Source organism: Ctenopharyngodon idella, chromosome 18, assembly GCF_019924925.1.
Source record: "Ctenopharyngodon idella isolate HZGC_01 chromosome 18, HZGC01, whole genome shotgun sequence".
In the NCBI taxonomy this organism is placed as follows: domain Eukaryota; kingdom Metazoa; phylum Chordata; class Actinopteri; order Cypriniformes; family Xenocyprididae; genus Ctenopharyngodon; species Ctenopharyngodon idella.
The window spans coordinates 7,107,438-7,132,460 of record NC_067237.1 but is presented as its reverse complement, the minus strand read 5'-3'; the positions used below and the strand labels follow the sequence as shown (position 1 = coordinate 7,132,460).

Here is a 25,023-nt window from a genome sequence, read left to right as displayed (position 1 = left end):
CATATAGGGCTTATAAAGTGTGCTATAAAATATATTCATTCAGTATTTATCATTATCCTTTACATTTGATATTAAAGTCGGTTTTAGTGTTTTTAAAATGTCTTGCATATCAAAGAATGACATTTGGCATCAGTTTTGATTATATTACTGAACAAAATGGCTGCCATGTTAGTCTGCAGTTGTAATTTAACTCAACATCTCTGATTTTACGTTGTTATCATTTAATGGAATAACACATTTGACTAAAATCAACTTTTTTTTTTTTTTTTTTTCACTCTTTCCCCCCTCCTTCCTTCCCCCATTATTGTCCACCTTCTTGTCGCCCTAGGCTGCTGGTTGGGGCATTTGCACACGGCTGGTAAGTTCGCATAGTGCTTGCCGTTACCTTCATGCTGACAAGATGAGTCCAGTGTGGGACAGGTGTGATGAAGATTGGGGTTAAACAGGCAGTTGACAATCTTGGTTTGGCAGTTAAGTTTCTTGACATCCAGAATATATGGCTTGGGAAGGGGAAGCTGTTTTTTGCGTAATATTTAGGTTTTTTGTTTTTAGTGTTTTAGGTGTGTAGCATTTAGATTTTTTGTATTGTGGATAAATTTAAGTGGTTCAGTATAAAGATAAACAAGCTTGCTGTGAGGAAAGGGTGGTTCTTCCTGAGTGTGTTGAAGGTCTTCCCACTTATTAATTACCCTTTTTAATATATTGTAATTTTTTTTTTTTTTTTTTTTTTTTTGGTAATTGACAAATGAGCACCCAGTTAAAGAAAACATGAAATCAAAACTGACCATATTTCCTTTATACAGTTCCTGCTTTTGTGCAAGGAAACTGTAAATGATTCATCAGAGCATATAATTCAAAAGAAAAAATTTTCATCTTTCATTAGAATATGATGACTTGCTCCACCTCTGAAACAAAATTCCTTTTTGACTCTTATTTTTTCAAACCGTCTAATCAGAGACCATTATTCATAATCCAATCAATTCCTAATGGATGAACAAAAAGTCTATATGAAAAGAAAAGTACTTCTTTATTTTGGACACTTTGAAGGGCAGTGCAGTATCTACAATATGGCAGGGTTGCTCTGCTTCTTTATACTGTCTCTCAGCAGGCTTCAGGACCAGTTTTAGTTTACTTGAGCTGATCTTGTGTCAGTTATAACAGGGGTAAAGTAATTAAAGCCATTTGTTTCTCTTCCCAGTGGCAGTGTCAAGCAAGCAAAATTGTAGGAACAGGCATTTTTAAGACCACTCAATATTTAGATATAATTAGTGTTTTTGAATAGCAACAGCTTGTTCAGACAGTGTTCCTTTCATTTTTAAATAATGAACAACTCTCTACAGACACACTGCAGCTCGAGTCACCATTTGCTAGTAAATTTTCTATTTTACTCGCCAGACTTTTTACATGGAATGCAAGAATAATGCAAATTAGAAAATTCAATATAAATATAATATATAAAATTTCAAACATTAAAAACAAGAAAATAGCCTAAGAAAATAACAAATCAAACTACAAGCAATGGACACCATAGACCGATAGCAATAAACACAATAGAACAAAGATAAAATTGAAATAAGCAGTGCTTCAACCCTCTGTGGACACACTGAAGCTTGAGTCACCATTGGCTAGTAATTTTTATTTTTTATTTTACTCGCCAGACTTTTTAAACAAGAACAATGCAAATTAAAAAAATGTACATAAATATTATATAAATATAAAATACAAATGTCAAACACTATTAAATACAAATAAACAGTCTGTAATAAAATAAGAACAAATTACAAGCAATTGCACAAATAAACACAATAGAACAAAGATTTAAATTAAATAAACAGAGTTTAGTTTTTTTTTTTCAGGTAGATCTAACAGTAGATTCATGACGATGCAGCACTGGCCCAATCGGGACATTGACAGTTCTGTCAAATCTTGAAATCGTACAGTTTACTAGCCATTGGCTAATTAAAGACATTTTTTCATCACCTAGCATGAAATTTGGTCTTATATGTTAGTGATTTACTCGCATTGTAGAGGGTTGGCTTTTCAGGTTTTTCAGATACATCTAACAGTAGTTAGATACAGATTGGGTACAAAAATGTAATAAAGTAATCAAATGTAAAATAACACTGCATAGTCTTCACTGTATAAATTAAATATAGATGAATATTTAACTTGGATCATTGTTAAAGTTACAAAATCTATTCAGTCAAGCAGTGAATGATTTTGTTGTTGCTGTCACTTCAAGACACAATGCACGGGTTCAGTATACTGATACTGTTACACATGCCTGTTACTAGGATACTTGCCAAGAAGGGCATTTTGACATTTTTTATGATATTGTCTGTTCAAGCGCAAGAAGACGTGAAAGAGAACTCAATTCGGTATTTGCACGCTGTGAGACGTGGCTTTCTGTGTGTGTGCTTTGAATACGTTCACACAAAACTTATCACACTTCTTGCACTTGAATGTTTAAATTGGCAAGGGTTAAAAACACGTGCAAATGATAAACTTTCATGATGATACAGTACTGGCCTGATCGGGACAGTGACCCTTCCATCAACTCTTGGCCATCGTGCGGTCCTCATTGTCAAGCCCTGCATTTAGATCTAGCGCATCAATTCTCTTTACGTGGCATGTGTAAAACTTTCTCTAACGTTGAGTGTGCATGTGAGAGAAGGTGACGGTATGTAAAGCTCAGCAGGCAATGAAATTATATCTGCGCTAAACTTATTTTTGCCTCTAACTGGAAGAAATATGACATTTTACTAGCCATTGGCTAATTAAAGACATTTTTAGTCACCTAGTGTGAAATTTGGTCGCATATGCGAGTGATTTACTCGCATTGTAGAGGGTTGATGAAGCTACCATTAGATGTAATTGGCAGATAGAATTATAAAATGATACAGGAAGCCAAAAAATGGAAATCGTGAACCACACAAGATGGATGTTGTAATGATTACTTTTTTTGTTGATGATCATTACGTCATTGTTTGTTTCCTGTGGGCTGTTTCTCTGTTCTTCAGTATGATTGTGTAATAGAATAAACAGTTAAGTCCTTGGGAAAGTTAAGTTTGTTACGTCCTGTGTGTCTGGACTTATTGGTTGTAAAATATTTCCTTTGAATGCACTGCAGTGATTACACGATACCTTCAGCAAGTCATTTGACAGTTTAAGGGTGGGATGCTATAGCACACTTTGGCAGTCATTTCTCTCTGCATTTCCAACACAACAGACAAGACAACCAAGACAACAGGAGCACTTTTATGTAGGTTATTATTAATGTCTACCTTTGCAGTGTGGACTAAGTTTGTAGAGCTTTCAAGAAACAAAACAAGAATGTGTGGTTGTGATAATTTGTATGCATATGATTAAGAAATATTAATTTTAGTTTTAGCTTTTAGTAAGTATTAGTTTTAGCTTTTAGTAAGTCTGAATATATTTTGTTTTTCATGCCTAACTTGCACCTTGAAAATGGTTAAACACAGATTTGGACTACCACTAAATTTTCTGTAAGAAATGTTTGTGCATTCATATCTGTATGCATTTGTCCAAATGCATGTCTCACTCCTCACCACTTCTGGAAATGAAAAAAGAGAACCATTTAATTGCCTTAACTTCCACTCTCATGAACCAATCATCTTAAAACTCTTTTGTAGCCTTATAGTGTGCTTCCAGTGTTTAAGTCTGTTTACTAGTCATTTCTGTTTTCCAGAGGAGCATTTGACCAATGCCATTTGTTTTCAAGCCACGATTCAACTTGACCCCAGAGTTTGAGTGCCCTGTCCAAGGATCCATGTTTAGTGGCAGGAACATCCATATTTAAAATGACATTTGCCCTTAGAAAAATGTATCTAGGTTAAGAGCCCTGTAAAATCCCTGCCCCCATCTCACAACAACCCCCGACACTAGACAAAAGGCTTTTATTTTATACCACAAAAGTTCTTCAGTAGTCTCATATGAGCCTCTCATAAGTAGGGCTGGGCGATATGGCCAAAAAATTATGATAAAACCTTTCTTGTCAGTCAATTTTGATAATTGATAAATGTCAAATCTTTATTAGTTTAAAGAACCTTTTTTTTCTTTCTCTTTCTCTCCGTGAATATAGCCGTGGTAGCTGGCATGACGTTAAACTATAAACAAACAAACAATAATTAGTTTAAAGGTAAATTTTTGCTCCTGAGTCAAAGTTGTAGAATCCAGTCAGTCAGTTGTGGTTTTATCAGAACATGATAAACACTGTCTACACCGGATGTGAGCGGTGTGATGTGTCATAAGGCAATGGAACTCATTATAATCAGTGATATTGTCTACACTGGATGCGGCGCAATGCTACGTAACACAACAAATTCCCGACAGTAAATGGATTCCCCATTCTATTTCTGACGTAGCCCAAGTGCTTTGCAACGGTCGGTTTGTCGCATCTGGTATAGACGCGGTGAAACACTTGCCAAACAGGTGAACAGTTCACAAATTAATGTTACATGTTTTGTCTCTTAAAAATGCACATTTGACAGTAGCTTGAGTTGAGTGACAGCAGTAGCTTGAGTTTGGAAGCAAGTGTACATGTATGTTCATTAACAAAAACAGTAACCTCTTTAAAAATTCTAACAACCTCATTTTTATAGGGTAAAATTTGGTCTTCCATAGTATTTAGATCATGTTAAACACAAGTAAAACCATGCACCTCACTACCATGGTAAAAAATATCTATATTGTTTCTATGGTATTTATAAAAAAACCAGTAGCCTAAAGACAATTAGTATAATACATATTCAGAAAAATACTGCTATAGCTTAATAACAAAAATACTGTAATTATATACATTATTCCTTTAATACATTTAATGTTTAGATTAATAATGTAATAAAATACGATATGAATATCCCTCATTTTTGCCACAATCCTATGGTTTCTGTACAGTAAATCATGGATAATGTTGGCATTAACTTTGTATCTGTGCCGGACTTGAACGCTTTTTCACTGAATCTTACAGCGAGGTTTACTGGTCGTGTGATCAAGAAAGCGAGTAAATGCATTTGCTCTAAGCTCACGCTGCAATGTGTTTTGAGCCAAGCTCCATGTTCCGTGTGGTGCACGGTTCAAATGAGCAGCTCTGTTTTGTTCCACTTTTGGCGTGTTTGCTGTTTAATGTCTCTCATACGCAACATAGTGCATAAACATAAATCGAAGTTTTTGTTATTTTATCGAAGTCATATTGCTATAATTATCATTTTATCGCCCAGCCCTACTCATAAGTTAGACCCTGATTTCACACAAGCTTATTCACATTTTGTTAAAGTAAACATGAATCCCTATTCATAATCCGATTTACTTCTGTAACAAATTAAACATTTTCATTTGAAACAGGAAATTTAACAATATAAAATCAATTCCTTCACCCATTGAACATTTTATCCATTGGGATTTGATCATGATGTGCCAGACCTTAATGGGAGTTTTTTTAAAAAACTCCTTAAATTAGCTCTTTGGCTATTGGTTAGGGCTGGGACAAATGCTCACAAAGAAGAGTGCTGAAGAGTGCTCGTTCATTCAGCTGAGTCTGAGAATGTACTTGCACCCCAGAATACTTTTGATGCAAGATACATCGATATCTTCCCTGTCCTACTATTGGTTACCATTATCCAGTAGGCCACTCATCCTATTGGCTCTTTTCCTCTGCATGTTACGGCACGGTACGGCTCGCTTTGGCACTTTTCCACTGCATGGTACGGCTCGCTTAAATAGTACCATCTTAATTAATCAGACTATATCGCCCAGTACAATGCATGCTTTCAATTTCCGTGCAGTTACTTCAAATATATATATATATATTTTTTTTTTTTTCAGATTTGGTGTATCATAAAGTTGTTCCTGATCACAATACAAATTACATTCAAAAAAATTCAGTGAACACAATTTAAACAGTAAAGATTTTATTGTGCAAAAATGCCAAATGAATTATTGGCTACTAGATGTTTTACACAAACTATACACTACTAATATTCAAATGGCGGCCTGCGGTCCGCATCCGGACCCTGGCATGTTTCCATCCGGACTGCGAGACAGAACGGTAGCACCATTGTACTGTTTCTAGTTGAAGTGAGCAGCTCTCAGGATCGTTTGTGGTAATATTTCAGTGCTATATCATCTAGTAGGTTTATCTAAAGCCAAACGCGCTTCATTCAATCAAGCCCTTCCAGCTCCATGCGCGTTCTCTCTTTCTCCGGACGTGCGCTTCATTAGCGGTGCATGTCCACTGGCGTGGAGCAGAGCAAGCATTTTTATACCATTCCAATGAATTATCCCCCACCCCGATGTCATCGTCCATCGCATTTCACTGTAGACATCGTCCAATGCCAATTTGGTAGACTTCACCCAACCCTTTTTTTTTTTTTTTTTTTTAATTATATATAAGACTTGTGTCTGAACTCTATGGACTGAGTGGACAAATGAACCTGAAAATATTTCCATGTCAAAGAAGGTGGAGCACCAGAGCACACCCACCTACTATTTAATTGGTAATGGCAATGGCAAACTGTTTTCAACCACTCCTTTGTTTTGGCTCGATTTTGAAACAATGTCACACATGTTTGTTCTTCGATCTTGTTTTAAGTATATCAGCCCTTAATACCAGAAACGTATATTATGGAAGTAAATAAAAACAGAGTTTTGGACCACCTAAATGAGAGGATGAAACCTGTAGGATTTGACTGAAACTCAGTTTAGTATAAACATTAAGTCCATAAAGATGCAATATAAAATCTTGATTTACTAGCATTATGGGTCACAATAATTAGTCATAAAAAAATGAATTGACTAAGATGACTTGTGCACACAGACAATATTCCAAGCTACTGTTGGATTTTGAATGAATAGGACAATTTCCCAATCCGTTGTTAAATACAGGTTTTTAATGTCAAATGCTGGACACGTGGAACAAGATGCTCATCGTGTTAAACTGTTTAGACTTCTGTGAACCTGATTTACTTGTCACCTCCCACTATCGTACCTACTACTGTATATGTTTTCCACTTCAGCTTGTTAATGGCTTAGCAAAACCTCTTTACTATAAATGTTATATTGCACTGTAGGAACTCTCAGTATATTCTCCCTTTTCCTCCTAACAGTTCATATTATAGATGTAGGTGTGCTTCTGCTCAAAGTGATCATTTAATTCCATTTGTATGTCAATCACGAAAATATCCAGTTATGTATAGATGGCAAAAGAGTTTCATAGCAGCACTTGTCAAAATCAACACCCACAGATATCTGCTCAAACCTCAGCAGGATTTCTGGAGTATAAATTATATACCTCATCACTTGAGTTTATTTTTTATTATTGTGTTAGCATTTTGGGAGAATTTTGAATAACTGTTTCTTAGCATTTTTTTCTGAGAATAATGCTTTCAGGTCAGTGAACTGCTCTAGTTATGCATAATGAACAATAATGTGTGAATGTTTTAAACCGTGTCCTCAGATAAATGTTAAACACATTTCGCTTTGCATGTGAAAACCTTTATCGGTATTTCTGGCAGTTTGTACAGTGTTCGCATGTGTCAGTTTGTGTTTTGACTTGAAAACCAAAGAAAAATATGATGGTTTAATTGTCGGTTTTAATGAGTTGATTTTTGATGGTGCTCATCATTTGGTAGATGTAAATAGACTCATTTGAACACATTCCACCATATTTAAATTTTTGGGGCTTCAAATTAGGCTTTGAGTCAAATAACTTTTGATTAAAAGTAACCACATTACTCTGATGTGGAGTCTTTTTGTAATTTTATGGCTCATGGTTTTCATTTGCAAAACTTAGCCAACATTATTTAGCCTTTGTGTGGTAAAATTGATTGGTTTTATGTTCTGGCATGCTCTTAAGATGTTGCTATGATTTTTTTTAGATGAGTTGTCATTTCTTTAATAACAGTTCCTTTGAATGTAATGCTTAACAATTGACACTGCAGACTTTTTTGTCAGCTGAACCCCTTTGACACTAAAATATTTACTTTAAATACCCCATTAAGTAAATATTTCAATAATTTAATTTACATTTCATGCAGGGTGTAATATAGCTATTTGTGAATGTTAAAAGTTTTAAAGATGAAAGTGCATGACAAATAAAGTTGTCTCCTAAAAGAAAGAATTGATTCTGAACTGCCGAAACAAATGGTCAGCAATTCCAGTCTTACTTCCTGTTACAAACCTACGTACAGTATTTTTTGCATAATGCCAGCTTACTTTCTTATGATCAAACGTTAAATCCTAAAGCTTTTATTTTGGTGTAAAACTGCTGGGAGACACTTAGGTCAATGTGTTTATTTGACTACAGGTCAATAAACATTGCTCGTTGTAAATCTGGTAAAGTGCTGAAAAAGTCCATCCACAAAAAATGTTGGAAATTCTGCAAATGTGCGAAATTATAATGATCCTGCCGTATCTTGCGTTCCAAAATGCACGTTAGCGACATGCAGTATGGACATGCAGTTTTCTCTTAAACACATAGCATTGTACAAAATCACTGCCTTTTTGCAATTTTGATAATCATATTGTGGATTTGATTAATTGTGCAACCCTATTTTATTTATTTTTTTGTGTTTTTATGATATAATTATCAGCTTTTCATCAACCCACTAACCCAAGTTGGATTTAGAACAGCATAGTTATGAGACTCATGCTGCCTTTTTACTGTCTGTGACCCTAGAGGCAGTCTTTCAGTTTGTTCACAGGAATGTGACAGCGAGAGTGTTTACCCTCCGCTTATTGACCATGGTGGTATTTATGAATAGTGACTCATCAGGGCTGTACGCTAACATTTTTCCTTAGGAACACTTGTGCTCCTAATGAAAAAAATTTAGGAACAAAGTCAAAAATTTAAGAGCACTTTCTGATTAATAACAGACATTAACTTTCCCATCACAAGGCGATATTTTCCTCTTTAAATTAATTTCAGGGGCATTTTTTACCATTATAAGAGCATTTTTTTTTCTAAACTTATTAAATGTATGCATCATATTTCATCAATTTCTTAAATTAAAATAGAAAATTTGTTTTTTAACGTTAAACAATAAATTCAGTTAGAACAATAACACCCAATGAGACTGTTACCAATCAAAAGAAATCATCAAAAAAATCCATCTTTGCACTGCAGAAGTGAGACACAAGCTCCATCTGAAGTGGTGGTATTTAGACATTTACATGTAATGCAGCTCATGGGTAAATATAATTTTTTGAATTTAGAAATATGTAAGAAAAAAATGAAACTTTAAAAGTTGGATATTTAAATAAACAGTCTATGTACAGTGTAAATACGAAAATAAATCTGCCAGTAGGTGAAGACTGATGTAACATTAAAGTTTGTAAAACAAATCTTGCTCCATCATTTATCATTTCTCAGAACAGTAAGAACAACATACAATCTGCATTAATGGACACAATTTTAGGTAATAGTGGCCTAATAGTATTTCAGTAAGACCATAAAAAACTGTTAGCCGGTTAGCCGAAGACATAATATACTGTAGCTAAAACACAAAACTATATATTTTGAACACGATATAAAATACATCAATAATTAATCACACTTACAGGTTGTGATTCTGAGGAGCAAGTTGGTTCAGATAAAGCAGATACTGTCCCATCACAGCGTTTGAGTCGGGTTTAAGTTTTCGCAGGATGTCCACGCAGAACGTAGGTGGGCATTATGCAAATGTATTAACTTGTGACGTGTGAACTTCGCAGAAATGGGATTCGAATTACAAATGACTCGTTTAAGCGGTTCAGAGTCGACTCTTTCTTTTGAGAGACAATAACTTTATTTATGATGCACTTTCAGCTTTACAACTTTGCACTGTTTACATTCACATACAGCTACATTACACACTGCATGAAGGGTAATTTTCAAAAATCCGTAATAGGGGCACTTTAAATGCTGTAAATATTTTACATTCTTTGTGACATTCTCTGGAATCTGGTTTTAAGGATAAAGTTGGACAAATCATTGATAATTGTCACCTCAGGCACATAGTTTTGATTAGAATACATGACATACTGTCTAGTCACACAATTAAAATATTTCAACACATCCAAAGCTCAAATTGGATCCAAAAATTGGGTCTGTCGTTTGTCTTAGAACTGAAGTGTGACTTCATGAGTTGACCAAACATTGAGCCTTCATCCCCATCCCCAGTCCACTGAGGCTTTTTGTCGTAGTCTTTCATTTAGATTATCTCTCATAATCATGCAGCGCACTTAAGTGATGGTGCTATAGGACACCATCTCACGCACACACAGGATAAAGGTGTGGTGGGATTGTGTGTCTCTGCGGTGTCGTAGTGATTGATGGTTAGTGTTGTTCATTACCACTGAACTGAGGAGGACACCAAGGCCCCCTCCAGCTATTCTCTGTCTATGCTCAGGATGCGTCTTATCTCTGCATGTTGTGATGCCAACCAGCTTGCTGTCGTCTTCAGAATTGCCTAAAGCTTGATGACATCATGCATTACTAAGGAAATGGACACCAAATGCAGATTTGATTGGTCAGTGTAGAAGTCATTCATTTTAGTGGTTTTCCTTAGCATTTGTCCTTTTCTCCTTCAGCGTCTCCATATAAAGCTTTTGTCCTATTGATTATCTCTCTCTCACCCCTCCATCACTTTTCTTGGATCGTTTGTGCAGTGGTGCTGTGACGTATGTTAATATGCAGTGGTTTGTGCAGTGGTGCTGTGACTTAGGTTAATATGAGATTTGAGTAAGGTTATTGATCTGTTATGAGTGATGGAGCCATGGATGTGGCTGATGTGCTATGGTACATATCTGTGATTTGAAAGACTGTATGGTGCTCCTATTGGCTTTGCATAAATGGAACAAGAGAGGCATCTGGTCCTGGTAGTTTTGACCAGATAGAGTAGAGATAAATTGATCTTTTGGTTGAAAGACTCGCAAAATTGGTTTCACCACCCTGCCCGACGGGCTATCTTAAATAGTGAAATAAAACTCCTTCCTTGATTTGCATTGTTCACTTTCTTGAACTCGTTATTTGAAGCAAAAACTGATCAGGTTTTGCTGATTTGTCCGCAGTGAAGTTTAACCTATGCTACTGTTACTTGGCTTGCGTGTGTGTTTACTTCTCTTCTTCCGGCTGCATCCAACTCGCCTTCTCTGACGTTCGGGAATGACACTTAGTGCTGCCACCCCCTGTAAAGCATTATCGTTCTCACTTAATTTACTGTTGCTAAGTGATAGAGATTGCATGCGCAGTGGAGAAAATAGCAAAAATCGCTGACACGTGTGTGTGCGCGTGTGTGAAAATGTTAAGAGGTGCATGGATTTACTGATATGTACAAAATTTGTCTTAAAGTTAGGCCCTGTTTACATCTGGTATTAAGATGCGTTTTGGTTGATCAGATCACAAGTAGATACATTCGTGTTTATAGCTGGTGTTTTAATCAGTCTCTTTTGTCTTTCACTTTCAACCTTTTCTGTCCTGATTTCTTTGAGGGGAGGTTGTATGGGCGGGTAAATGTATGAGCTTTGTCAGATCTTCTGATCTAATGGACAAATCACGAAATTTACATATGAATATGACTGGAGATGACGGAAAAACATTTAGATAGCAGCAGCTTTTTGTTTTCGCTATGATAGCTGCAATACCACACCGAATGCTGTGAGTATGTGTTAGAAATCAGGAATGGGAAAGAACTTTGTCCTTGGTACACTTTTCGTCTTCAAACCAAACTTGGGTCTTCAGCCGACAAAGTTTAAATCCTGTCTGGCTAGCACGCTTCCCATGATGAGTAGGAGAGTAGGCAGTATTTTTTGGCTCTTCAAATGTATTTTCAACTACCTCTGGAAGTGGTCGAAAGTGGACAAGCTCAAAACATTTTAGACCCATTTACACCTGTATTTGTTATAAATTTATATTTCATAAATTTGTATTTATAGCATATTTCAACTAACCTTCCATTTTTCTCTCTTTTTACCTCTCTACCAGTGAATGGTAGTGTCTAGAAAGGGTATGTCCCTTCAGGAGAGAGGTGCCAATGTCCAACCGGCCTAATTCCAATCCAGGGGGGTCACTGCGCCGTTCACAGAGGAACACAGCCGCGGCCCAGCCAATAGACCACACGCTTGCAGGAAGGTGAGTGTGCAATGGACAATCTGTACGTAAAACTGTCTATAACAGTCTCAGGTTAGGTCTGTACGTGTACCTTCATCTACCTATCTGTATCTAGAGCTGTGTTTCCTACAGAATTTGTGCAGCAGGTGCCAGGTCACATAACCTTTCTAATGCTGTTCTTTTTGTCTCAATAAGGCTCTTTTTTTGGACACTTGGCTTGGTGCATTTAATAATGTCAGATTTTTTTTAAAAATGGAAACCGTAACTAAAATCGTTCTCTCTATGTGATGCATCACTAGGTTTCAATATTAAATGTGTATTCAGTCCAAAGTGACAGCCATGTTAACCAGTGCAACATAAAACATAACTATGTGCATCTTTAATAGTTTCTTTGTGGTTTTATTACGTTTTTCCTTTAGCGTTATGTTTTTCCTAGTGCGATTGTTGCTAAGAAATATATTTACAAAAAAATCTCTGGCGTGTTTGTGTATCATTAACTACACAGTGTCATATAAACATCCAGCCAGTAATTGGATTAATTTAAGTCACACAAGCTTCACTACCGTTCAAAAGTATGGGGTATTTTGTGCTCACCAAGGCTACATTTGTTTGATTCAAAATACAGTAAAGTAATACAGTAATATTATGGAATATTATTACTATTTAAAATAACTGTTTTCTGTTTTAATATATTTGAAATGTAATTTATTTCTGTGATGGCAAAGCTGAATTTTCAGTAGCCATTACTCTTTGGTCTTTTAGTGTCACATTATACTTAATAAATCATTATCAATTTAAGATGCGGATTTACTGCTCAAACTTGTCTTAATAATGTTGAAAACAGTTGTGCTACTTAATATTTTTGTTATATTTAATAATGTTATAAATGTCTTAACTGTCACCCTTGATTAATTTATTTTGTCCTTGCTGAATAACTGCTAATTTTTTAACTTACTAACCCTAAACTTTTGAATGGTAGTGTAATATAACTCATGATCTCAAGACAGAATCAGCACATAGGAATCATTTGTTCATGAAGCAGGCTATACTGGTTATGCAATACCAGTAATAGAAATATATGTAGATCATTTAGGGGTGCCCAGTCTGTCTCAGTCACATTCGATTCAGACTGCAAACTCACAACTTGAATAAAATATATTTTTTTGTGCCACTGTGCTATAGATTCAGTAGCAGCAAGGCACCTTTGCTGAATAGCAGTGCTGGAATAACTGACAGTGTGTGTCTCTTTTAGGCCTGATACACAGACACTTGTGGGGTTACTATTTGTCTGTTCTCTTTTGAATGTTTTTTTTTATTTTTATTTTTTTATATAAATATATATCCTCCAGTGGTTTAGCTGCCCAACTCAACAAGGGTGATGCTCTCAACTTATGAGAAATGTCTAGCTGGATACTTGTAATGATTGCTTTTTGTGTTCGCCATTGGGCTGACGGGTGTGTAGGAAGTGCTGAGAGTAAGGCTGGAGGAATAGTCAGCTCGTGAAATTGAATTTGAGGTGTTCCTCATCTACTGTCCATCCCACACTGCTCTTTGCTGTTTAATTCCCAACCTCTCCAGGTTGCAGCCAGAGCAAGTAAACCAAAAAGCAAATTCCCTACCTGAAAGTAGAAGATCTAATTCTAAGGCTTCCAAAGCCCCACCCAGCTCTGCCGTCGGCTCCGCCCGCGGCCACGCCTCTCGAAGGTATCCCTTTTTCCTCCTGTATTGCGTGTGGGTCTTTTGTGACGCAAGTTCACCATGTGCCCACTGCTTCTTCTTGGGTACTCAAGTCCTTCACCCTTTCTGTTTGTTTTTACAGGAACAGCCTCTCTTTATCTGTGGGTTCACACTCGATTCCAGATCCAGACTTAGAAGCAGCAGGAACTTCAGGCCAGCAAGGGAGACGGGAGGGCAGCAGCACCCGCGCTCTCAAACGCAGCTCTGCAACAGAGCCCAATATCACCTTTTCGCCCAGCCCGGCCAAGCGGCCCAAAGCCGTGTCCAGCCACCTTTCGGAAAGCTCAGCCAGTGGGCCATCGGCCCCCGCAACCTCATCTGAAGTTACAGAGCCTAGGAAGGCTCCTCCGTCTGTCAGCACCAAGTCCAAAAAGAGACGATTAGCAGCCGAGCCGGCTACTGCCAGAGCCCTGAGCAAGAAGACCGCGTCCTACCCTGGCCCCAGTGGGGTCTCGAGCACCCCCTCTCAAAAGCGCAAGAAGGCCGACGTCTCTTCGTTGTCGTCCTCTTCTTCCTCCTCCCTCCCCAGCTCAAGCAGTGCGGCAGGCCCCCTGCCACCCCGCAGCGAGGCCAGCCGGGCAGCCAAACCCACCAAGCTGGCGTCCAAATCGGCCGCCTCAGCCAAAGCTGGGTGTAGCACCGTGACTGACTCCTCCTCTTCCTGTGCCTCTTCCTCATCCTCCTCTTCCTCTTCCTCTTCGGCTGCCGCAGGCGCCAACAGCTGTGCCCCTCAGGGCGCCCGGCTAAAGCAGGGCAAGGACCAGAGCAAAGCGCGGCGATCGCGCTCTGCATCCTCCCCTTCCCCCCGTAGGAGCAGCCGGGATAAAGAGCAGAACAAGTCTGCCGGCTCCTCCAAGTTTGACTGGACGTCCCGCTTCAACTCCAAAGTCAACCTGCCAAAGGCCAGACTGTCCCTGCCAGGATCGGCCAAGGCTGAGACCTCCTCCAAGCCTGGGCCCTCCGGACTGCAGGCCAAACTAGCAAGTGAGTGCCCAAACTGCTATACAGAGAGTTTCCTATCGTTTGCTTCTGTATTTTTAAAGGGATGTTCCAGGTTCAAAACAAGTTGACAAGCTCTAATTCATGGTGTGGGATTCTCAAGTTCTGACAAAATAGGAGACTAAACAGTCTGAAGGTTGGTGTGTCTAGGCGATCTTATTGAGACTAGTGCTGTCATTATACCAAAATGTCAGTAGTTTGTACCCAGTAACATTTATGGGACCTGTTTCGGTACCATAGAAAAATCCACTGGGACTATTTTAACTATTTGAAATTAAAAATATTAATTCAGTTCACTATTAAAGACACAATATGTATGATTTTTGGATTAAAATATGCAAAAACCACTAGAACAATGTTATATTTTGTCTCGTGTACTTGCATTCCAAAAATGTTTAGATCCTGAGAAATTCGTTATTTTAACCAGTGTAACAGCCCGTGTCAATTCGTCGTCTGCCAATGACGTCATATTCGCTTTATCCCCGATTTCTGCTTTTACTTCCATAGAAACCATAGAAACCCCAAAGATGCTTTAATATATATTATGTGTTTTATTAGACAGGTGAGCAACTGTTTGGATACGTTTAACGACAGATTGTTATATAGCTAAACACGGTTAGTGTTATTGTTTGGATCTCTCGTTTTCTTGATTTACTGCGAATAACTTGTTTGTACCATGCCTGAGAGACAACACTATTTTGTCAAGTGGCTAACATTGCAAAATCAGAAAGAGCTTTATTTGTAAGAACAATAATACAGCATTTTAGAGCATTAGCTCATGCATGAACAGTCCCATCGGATTGCTTTCCATCAGCTGTGGAGGTGAAGACGACAACTCCCATGATCATTCATGCCGTCATCAAGCTACGCCGTTATTATTGTTTTGAATAACAACCTCTAGCGGGAAATACAACTTTAAAACTGCACATTTTCAATGAAATAAACATTGCTTTAAAAATAGTTAAGTGAACATTTTAGTTCTAAATTGAACAAAGGAACACCTTGCATTTATCCATTGCTTTGTCAATAATAGCAATTTTGAATGACTACAATACTCAACACTTTAAGAAATGCATTGTATATAGAAACCTTTGCCGCTCTTCACATAGCATGCATACTAATGTGCACAGGAGCATTTGAAATCAGCCGCTTGTCAGTGTGCCGAATTAAATCGGTGCTCATTACTGTCAGTACTGCAGAAAAGCTTGTATTGCGATTCGTTAAGCCCCTATCATCTGACCATAATGCTACTGGAACACAACAAAAACAGACCAGCCTCGACGACCATGTAAACAATAACATGAAGATGGAACTGCAAGCTTTGCTGACTTTGTGCAGTTAAACTCTCCGTTTTATCGTACTTCAGCTGCCTACATGCGCAAGAGGCAAGCTATTATTAGAGCAATCAGCAACTGTTTACACTTGTACGCGCGTGCCCAGTGTGAATGAATGGTCATGTGACATGCGTTTTCGGTCATGTAGTGTGGACGGAGATATTTTCTGAAACGCAGTGGAAAGACTAGTATTGACGAGGATTTTCATTTTAAAATGCTGTTTTAAAATGGAAACGCACTAGTGTGGACATAGCCTCACTTTCAACAGGGGTGCACATTAGAACACCAGCTGCAATGGTGCTAGAAGTGGACTTCAGTATTCAGACACCTGCTGCAAGTGAGGCAACTGACACACAAGCTTTTCCATGACAGATCTAATCTAGGTCTTCTGAAATGGACGCTGTGTCCATTGACAGACATGTGGAGAGATATAAGATTGATTCAACATAGAACATATGCAGGATATTACACATTATGCCACTTACACTGCTTTTGACCCTGTTAAGCACTCACACTGTGAGATCATTAGTCTTTCCCATAGACCCACCAACAAGCACACATACACATTCAATTAACTGTAATTTAGATTAAAAACAACAACAACAAAAAAAAAACAACTGAAGCTCTCAGGCAATCACACCATTAAAAAGCATACTTGTTTATGTTTTGAGCTTACATATGATTCTCAAGTACTTGTTTTATTCCTTTCTGAATCTGGGTCATATTTCAGCTCAAAATCCAAAGGAAAATGGAGATAAATTATTTATAAATTAACCCTATTTTTCAGACCATCAAGGACTGTTACTTTAATGAAAATGTAGCGCATTTTCCCACCAATTTTTTTTAATGAAAACAGAATTCTCATTTACACAATTTTTTTAGTTAACATCACATAAAGCATATATTTGTTTCTTTTAGATTTTGTTTAATATAACTTGAGTGTGTTCTTGACAGTTTTCATGAGATTCAACACCAGAGGCATGGTAAATTGCAAGTATTTCTACTGTAATTTCATCTGATCCTTGACCTAAGGGCTAATATCCTGAGCAACCCAGCCTCCACAAATCAGTGTCTTCGATAATGGTGTGATGATTGTGATGGTGATAATTTCTTGCTCCAGTAATAGTGGATGGAGTTTTGGCTTTGGTCATGGCAGGGGGAGCTGGCTCAGGTTTCAGTCCAGTTCAGTGCCAGTGTCCTGGGCTAAAAATATCAGCCTCCTGCTGCCTTACAGTATTGTATGGACAAGAGTCGCGGCTGGATGTATGCTGAGGTAGGAAGGGCTTTTGGTATAGTAGTTACTTTGCTGTGCGGATGAGCCTAGCAGAGGTTTGGAGTATCAGAATGCCCAGAGGTGGGTCAGAACGCAGGCATGCTTGGATATTTAGGCTTATGACTGTGCTATTGGTTGGATGTTTAGGATCACGTATTGGTTAGATGTTTGTCTTGTCCCTGATTTATCCACTAAGGGATGCTGTAAAGTGTTCTGTGAAGGCTTGTTGGAGGTGTTTATCTTGAGTAAGAGAGGTCATCCTCCTGTGTAGACATAGGTCAGGCTGGGTTGATTATGGAAGGATATGAAGAGTCACGGGAGGGCATGCTGCCAAAGGGCAGGGGGCAGTACTTTGCCCAGAATAGACCCTCAGTGTTAGGGTTTGACCATCAGACTGGAGCTGTTCAACAGACTGAAGGCGTGAGTGATTCATCTGGCTTTACAGGGAAAGCACTGTCAGAGGTCTTTTAAAGGTTCTGTCTTTCATTTTCCCTTCAATTTCTTTCTATTTCCAGCTGGGCTGAGTGCTATGACAGTACATATGCTGTGTATCAGATGAGCATTTGAAATGTAGACGGCTTCGAACTATTTAGTTTTGATGCATTATGCCACTCGTGTCTGGTATAACTCTGGGTCGTTTATGGTAGCTAAGCAACGATTACCATTTTTAATAGAGCATATTAATATAGAATTCAACAGATGTGCAGTTACTTGATCACAGGTTTGTCTCACACAGTAAAATTGCTTGTTTTTAGACTTTGATTTTGATTTATTTTAACTAAAAAATAAAAAATAAAGTGCTGTCAGACTAAATTTTGTGGTGTTCACCAGATCACACCAACAGGCCAAACAGGTTCATACCTTGATGTTGTTCGGTTCACAGTGTTTTTAACCACTTAAGATGTTGTGCAACCAATAGATTCTGTCAAATAAAATATATTGTCTACTATCTGTGTGCTTCAGTGCGCAGGCAGCTGACTTGTTGCAACAATCTACAACAAAATAGAGAGAGCTTTAATAACGACGCAAATATTTAACTACTACAATATTAATTTCTTGCTTGACATGACATCAAATGTGGAAAAAAAGTTGGTCAGAAACATGCATTTACACAAAATGACCACCGACCGCAACTTTCAGATGCAATATTTTTTTAAGCTCAACTGTCACAGAATTGAATGCATAGCATTGCGGGATATGATAGGCAGCAAAGGATACATCTATGCTGCCTTCATAAATCGATCAGATGAAGGTATCTCAGCAGACAGAATGTAACACCATCATCAGATTTGGATGTGCCTTGTTGCCTTTTTACCTCCCTATGCTTCCTTCAGAGGCAGCATTTTTCAGCTTTTGGGCGCAGCCTTTGTGTCGATAAAGAACTCTGGCACTCAACTCTTCATTGGCACTTCAACTTTTATTTAAAGCTGTTCTATTCATTAGACCAGGGGTAGGCAATGTCATTCCTGGAGAGCCGCTGTCATGCAGAGTTTAACTCCAACCCTGAAAAAAAAAAAAAAAAAAATCCCACCTGCCTGTAGCTTTAATAATCTTGAAGACATTGATTAGCTTGTTCAGGTGTGTTTGATTATGGTTGGAGCTAAACTCTGCAGGACAGCGGCTCTCCAGGACCGACGTTGCCTACCCCTGCGTTAGGCTACTGATATAAGAAGTGTTATCAAAAGAGTTTCGTTCATATAGTTTCTCTTTTCTGTCTGATATAAAGTTTTGCACCAGTAGTCATCTCTTGTATTGGGTATAACCAGTACCACTGTATGTAGACGGGTAAGGAGACAGTTTTAATTATCAATCTTCACCCTCTCATAGCTTTAAACACAAAACCACATCGCACCAGCATCGTGCTGGCAATATAATGAGGAAATAATTTATTGTAAACATGAGTGAAAGTCTTGTACTGAAGCACACGTATAACTTGTAATGAAGTGATGCTATTTGCACATCAGATTAAGAGAATGAGAGAGGACACTGTAGCACCGAATCAGAAGTTACAAAGCTTATTGTAATTTATTGAAATGCACTACAAAGCTTTGTTCATTGTTCATTCATCAACTAAAAACGGCATAGACTGAAAGATTGATTCTTGGGATTTAAGAATTGATATTGGTTCTTCAAAATGAGAAACGATTAAAATTAAGAATTTTTTTTTAACCTAGCCCTAGTTAGAACATATCTCTGTAAAAAAGCTCATCTAGACAGCACGACAATGTTTGTGTTGGTCTGAACAGACCCTCATTCAAATTAAAATGATTGTCACTCAGTTTTTTTCACAGAACATTTGTCGTTGTGTAAACAAAACTGCACACTGCAGTAAGCGAGATCGATATTAGGCATGGTAAAACATGGTACTCGCTGTAAATCAAGAAAACGAGATTTAAACAATAAGACTTACTGTGTTGAGCTATATAACAATCATTAGATTTCTGTCGAAGAATGTATCCAAACAGTAGCTCACCTGTCTAATAAAACATAATATATTAAAGCATCTTTAGTGTTTCCATGGTTTCTACAAAATAAAACTGGAAACCGAGGGTAATGCGGGTATGATGTCATTAATAGGCGACACACGGACACGCTCTGTCCTGGTTAAAATTGCTTATTTCTCTGGATTTAAACATTCTTGGAAACATTTGCGATAATGTAAGTACACAAGTCAACAAAATATATAACCTTGTTCTAGTGATTTTTGGATATTTTAATTATAGTTTTTTACATATTGTGCCTTTTAACATAGTGATTGCTATCAGGATATGAGACATTCAGCCAGTATAACAGAAATGTTTCTATAGAGAACCACCTATTGCAGCTTTAAGATGATGCCTTGAGATGCTACCTGCATAGGCAGCACACTAGGCTTTGGAATTGAGCATATGTTTCTGGTTTAATCAGAAAGAGAGCATATGACTGGGGCTGATGAGGAGCCGATGTTATCGTTAAATGTAGATGGTAGGCTGTGATTCAATTTACACACAGCGCTAATGAGATGATGTGCAGAATGTACTGGTTTCTGTGGAAACAGTCTTAACACGTGCTGTATGGAGAAGCAGTCGAGTAATTTGCTTGTTGTGGCCAAAGGTCAGAGCCAGATGATGGGAAGTGCTTTACTATGCTATATCTATTCCCATTGTTTTTGCGTTTTTCCTGTATGTCATATTTGTCTCTCTGCATTTCTTTGTCATTTTTATAGATTGACTGATAATCGGTTTTACAGATATTTTTCTTGATATTTAGATCATATCATAATTGGGTGTCAGTTTTGTAATAGGGGATAGTTCACCCAAAAATGAAAATTCTGTCATCATTTACTCACCCTCAAGTTCCGAACCTGTATAAATTTCTTTCTTCTTCTGAACACACAAGATATTTTGAGGAATATGGTCAACCAGACAGCTGATGTACACCTTCCATAGTATGGAAGAAAAAAAACTCGTTCATTCAGTAGTATTTGTGTGCCGAAAGTGATGTAGACTAGTGTCACGAAATAAGAGGAGAGGGTCTCAATGAAATCAGAACACTCACAGGTGTAAACGGTTATGTTTTTTTGCTGACCACTTGTGATCTGATCACCCAAAACTCATCTTAATACTAAACAGGAAACAGGGCTTATCTCTCACTCTCTCAATTTACGAGATATTGTGAATAATTTGCGGTCGTCAGGGAGCTACTATCAATATGCGGGAGACTCCTGGAACTTCCGGGAGAGGTGGGATATCTGAATTTATGGCTTGCTATTCTTTAACTGTCTCTCTCTCTTTCCCCTTCATTCTGATTATTATGAGAGTAATGCTGTATGTTTCTGTCTCTAGGTTTGAGGAAGTCCACTAAGAAGCGTAGTGAGTCTCCCCCAGCAGAGCTCCCCAGCTGTCGGAGGAGCACACGTCAGAAGACCACGGGCTCTTGCGCCAGCACCAGGTACTGAACCACCAGCCTTTTCAATCATGAACAGTCTACTGCTCTAGAACATGCACATACTAATAAATATGCGCAGCTATGTTCGTGGACACCTTAAGGTGACTAAGCAGTTATTAGATGTCTTATCACCTGTAGACACACCCCTCCTCTTTACTTCTATAGATCTTAGTCAGGTTAAACGCCGTAATGAATTTTTTTGTGGATGAAAACAAACCTGTTGGAGATAAAGCCATGACGCACCAAGTTGGGCCATCATTGAGTGTCTAGCAGCTCACTAGTTGGACCCTGTCTGTGGTCTTTTGAATGATTGAGCATCGTAAATCAAGTCAATTGGTGAGAGAGATCACTCTGATTGGCTGTTCAGCTTAGTGTACCAGCACACAAGAAAAAAAGCAAAAGTGTCAAGAAGTCAAGAGGGCACTCACAGAAGGCTGTTCTAATTTTATTAATTTTCTTATCTGGGCATCCCAATGTGTGAATATTTCCATAATGGCTTGGCCATCTGTAAGCCAAATCAGAGCTTGATTACCATTTTGAATGTTTTGTATGTCCACCGTTGTAGTATAGACTATTACCACCTGCTGATATAGACAGTTAATTCTTTACACGCAGGTGCAGAACACACATTATAGTTGGTCATTGGCTGTAGTTTTTGCATCGTTTTTGGTCAACTTTTTTTTATTTTTTAAGCCCAGATGAACGAGAAGTGAGGCGCCAACACAGTCGGCTTTTGACGCCGCTAGTCCTTTGATGTTGTTTTGATGTGTCATGGCCTAGAGATTTGCAGTCTTTACAATGAACTTCACAGTATAAAGGTGCTAGATCAATGTAATTTTAACAACACAACTTTAAAAAATGTTTTATGGAGTTTTTGTATACTAAAGGTGTCTTTGGAAAGATGTTTAGTTAGCTGAACGATTGACATGTTAAATAAGTCAAGAACAAAGAGCACATTCAAACAAACAAGAACGCATTTTTCATTCCTGTCAAAAAAAGTAAATATGGCACTAACATGACTGAGGTCTGTTGTGTCTGAATCTGATACAGAGATGACAATACAAGGGTAGTTGGTTCCTCCATATTAATCCTGTTCATTTATTTGTTAAATTTACTAGAACCATTAATCAGCCCCCTCTATCCCCTCAGCAGTATTTTGTGGTAACTGCAGATGGGTGTTCCTGTTCAGTTACTTACTTTACTGGAACTTCCAGTTCATCCTCATGGTGTGATGTTGTGGATTGTCTTGCAGAAGAACTTTGTCTTTGGGTTTCCACGCATTCATAAACAATGTTAAACGACAGTTATAGAACAGGGGCTGTATTCACAAAACATTTTATCTTACCACTAAGAGATCTCCTAAATTGCAGTAAAAGTTCTTAGGTAAGAGTTTCCTTTTAAAACCTATTCACAAAGCTGCTGAGATCAACTTTTGAGGAACTAAGGAACAGAGAGAAATCTTAAGCTAAGAGAAAAGGTGGGGTTGACCTTGTTGCTATGGATGATGTCAGCACGCTTACTAGCTATGCCCACAGTGATTGGCTGATAGGGGATGGGTCTCTGTCAGCTGGCACATCTTTAATCACAGAAATATTGTATAATGAGGTATCATGTTGCCACATTCAAATAAAGATTTTAAAATAAAAATGTTGCCATATGCGTCACTAATTAAACAAGTATATGTTCAGCTGATTGTCAGCCTCTTACATGTCTGCATCTCGAGAGATTGCAGAATTTAAGTGACAAATGATGTTTTATAAACAAAGTTTGGGAGGAGCACGTTCAATTGGTCTATCTAATCAGCTGGAGAGGATGCATATATAGTTACCTCACCTAGTTACCTCGACAGTTTTCTGTTTCCTCACTCTCGGCTGGTTCCTTTTCCCAGCTGGGGATACGGGGGGAGTACCCTAGGTTTGGGCTAAATTGGAGCCCTCCCTTCAGACAGCACACCAAATACGCTTATTTTACTCGTGATAATTTGTAAGTGTGAGCTCAAGAAAACAACTGCCACAGGTAATCAGACATTATTTCCTTATTTATTTATTAAAGATTTATTTTTGCTTTTTTATTATGATAGGATAGTGAGTAGACAGGAAGCGAAGTGGAAGAGAGAGGGGGGACGGGATCGGGAAAGGTTCACGAGCCCGAACTCTGTTCACGTGAGCTGCCCACACGGCTATTGGCGCAGACAATAGGACATTATTTTCAACTTGACCGCAGTGTTTTATTTCCATTATTCAATGCATTTTGCCTGTACATAAATTAAACTTTGTCATTGCAGATTAAAATCTATAAATCAAAATATTTATTGCATTTATGAAAAAAAAAAAAAAAAAAAAAAAAAAAGGCTCAGCATCCAAGGCTCTATCACCTATTGCCTCAATGGTGTACAGATTGCCAGTAACAGCCATTTTAGGATTGTTTGTGATTTGGTCTTAGTGACTTAGGAGTCCTCTTCAATACTCCTTACTTTTCACAGATTTGCTGGTTTTAGCACTAAAATGTTTCAGCAAATTAGGAGCTACTTTTAGCCTTAAGATGTTTTGTGAATATGGTCCTTGATTTTGATTGGCTGACAATTTCAACCAAATCTTTGTTCACATTTTAATGAGAATATTGGCCTTTCTGTTTTTTTATTTTTTTTATTACACCTTTCTAGTCGGCGAGGCTCAGGCCTGGGCAAGCGCGGGACTGCCGAAGCTCGCCGACAGGAGAAAATGGCCGACTCTGACAACAACCAGGATGGGGCCAATTCCTCGGCCGCGCGCACAGAGGAAACGCCCCAAGGGGCGTCAGGTAAGAGAGCAGCGGTCCCCTAAGATTTTATTACATATTGTATGTGATACTGTAATGTGTAAAGTAGCTTAATACAGGCATGAAAACGTATGTTTTATTCTACATCTCAGTCTCTTAAACCTATTCTCTCTCTGCTCTAAAGCGTCTAGCTCAGTAGCTGGAGCTGTTGGCATGACCACCTCTGGAGAGAGTGAATCAGATGACTCTGAAATGGGAAGACTGCAAGGCATGTTTTCTCTTTTTATTTCATAAATTTTCTAAAAATACAGTTTTAGGTGTTCATGAAGATAAAGTAATTATATATTCAGTGATAAGTCAAATTGTGTTCGTTCTTCTTAGTGTTATGTTTTGCACACATCTCAACATTGTGTTATTAGATTATTGACTGTGACTGGAGTATTTAAAACATTGCTTTTAGATGGAAAAATTTAGGACAACAAAAGGTGTTAATGCGTTGTATATATCTTGCAGTGTTGTTTCTTGTCAGTTTACTTGTCAATGGTTTTAATTAAAATCGCTTTGTTATTGTCACTGCACAATTTTCTCATCTTCGTTATCATTGACAAAAAATAATTACCTTTCATCAGCAAATATTGTTACATTTAGTTACATTGACAGGATTAACCGTAAACAAAGCCTAAAAAACACAAATATCTAGTTGTGTGTGAGGTTTCATATTTTGATCTCTCTACAGCTCTGCTGGAGGCCAGGGGCCTTCCTCCTCACCTGTTTGGCCCCTTTGGGCCCCGTATGTCGCAGCTGTTTCATAGGACCATTGGGAGTGGAGCTAGTGAGTGACCTTGACTGATGTTTTTGACATTTTTGTGGGAAGATTTTTTCTGCTCAAG

The 25,023-nt window shown here is 38.0% G+C and overlaps 1 protein-coding gene across 12 annotated transcripts in view; it reads left to right on the top strand.

Annotated features, from left to right (window-relative positions):
• The window catches only part of trip12 (thyroid hormone receptor interactor 12), a 53,998-nt gene that overhangs the window by 2,659 nt on the left and 26,316 nt on the right, over positions 1-25,023 (top strand). For 4 of the 12 annotated variants that reach the window (XM_051869579.1, XM_051869573.1, XM_051869578.1 and 1 more), the window contains exons 2-9: positions 329-358; positions 11,981-12,127; positions 13,685-13,810; positions 13,926-14,827; positions 21,274-21,379; positions 24,039-24,175; positions 24,318-24,401; positions 24,870-24,965. In XM_051869579.1, the coding sequence (XP_051725539.1) occupies positions 12,030-12,127; positions 13,685-13,810; positions 13,926-14,827; positions 21,274-21,379; positions 24,039-24,175; positions 24,318-24,401; positions 24,870-24,965 (1,549 nt within the window). In that variant the 5' untranslated portion in view covers positions 329-358; positions 11,981-12,029. The remainder of the gene's footprint in view (positions 1-328; positions 359-11,980; positions 12,128-13,684; positions 13,811-13,925; positions 14,828-21,273; positions 21,380-24,038; positions 24,176-24,317; positions 24,402-24,869; positions 24,966-25,023) is intronic. The other 8 variants (XM_051869574.1, XM_051869577.1, XM_051869576.1 and 5 more) reach the window with 3 other exon arrangements.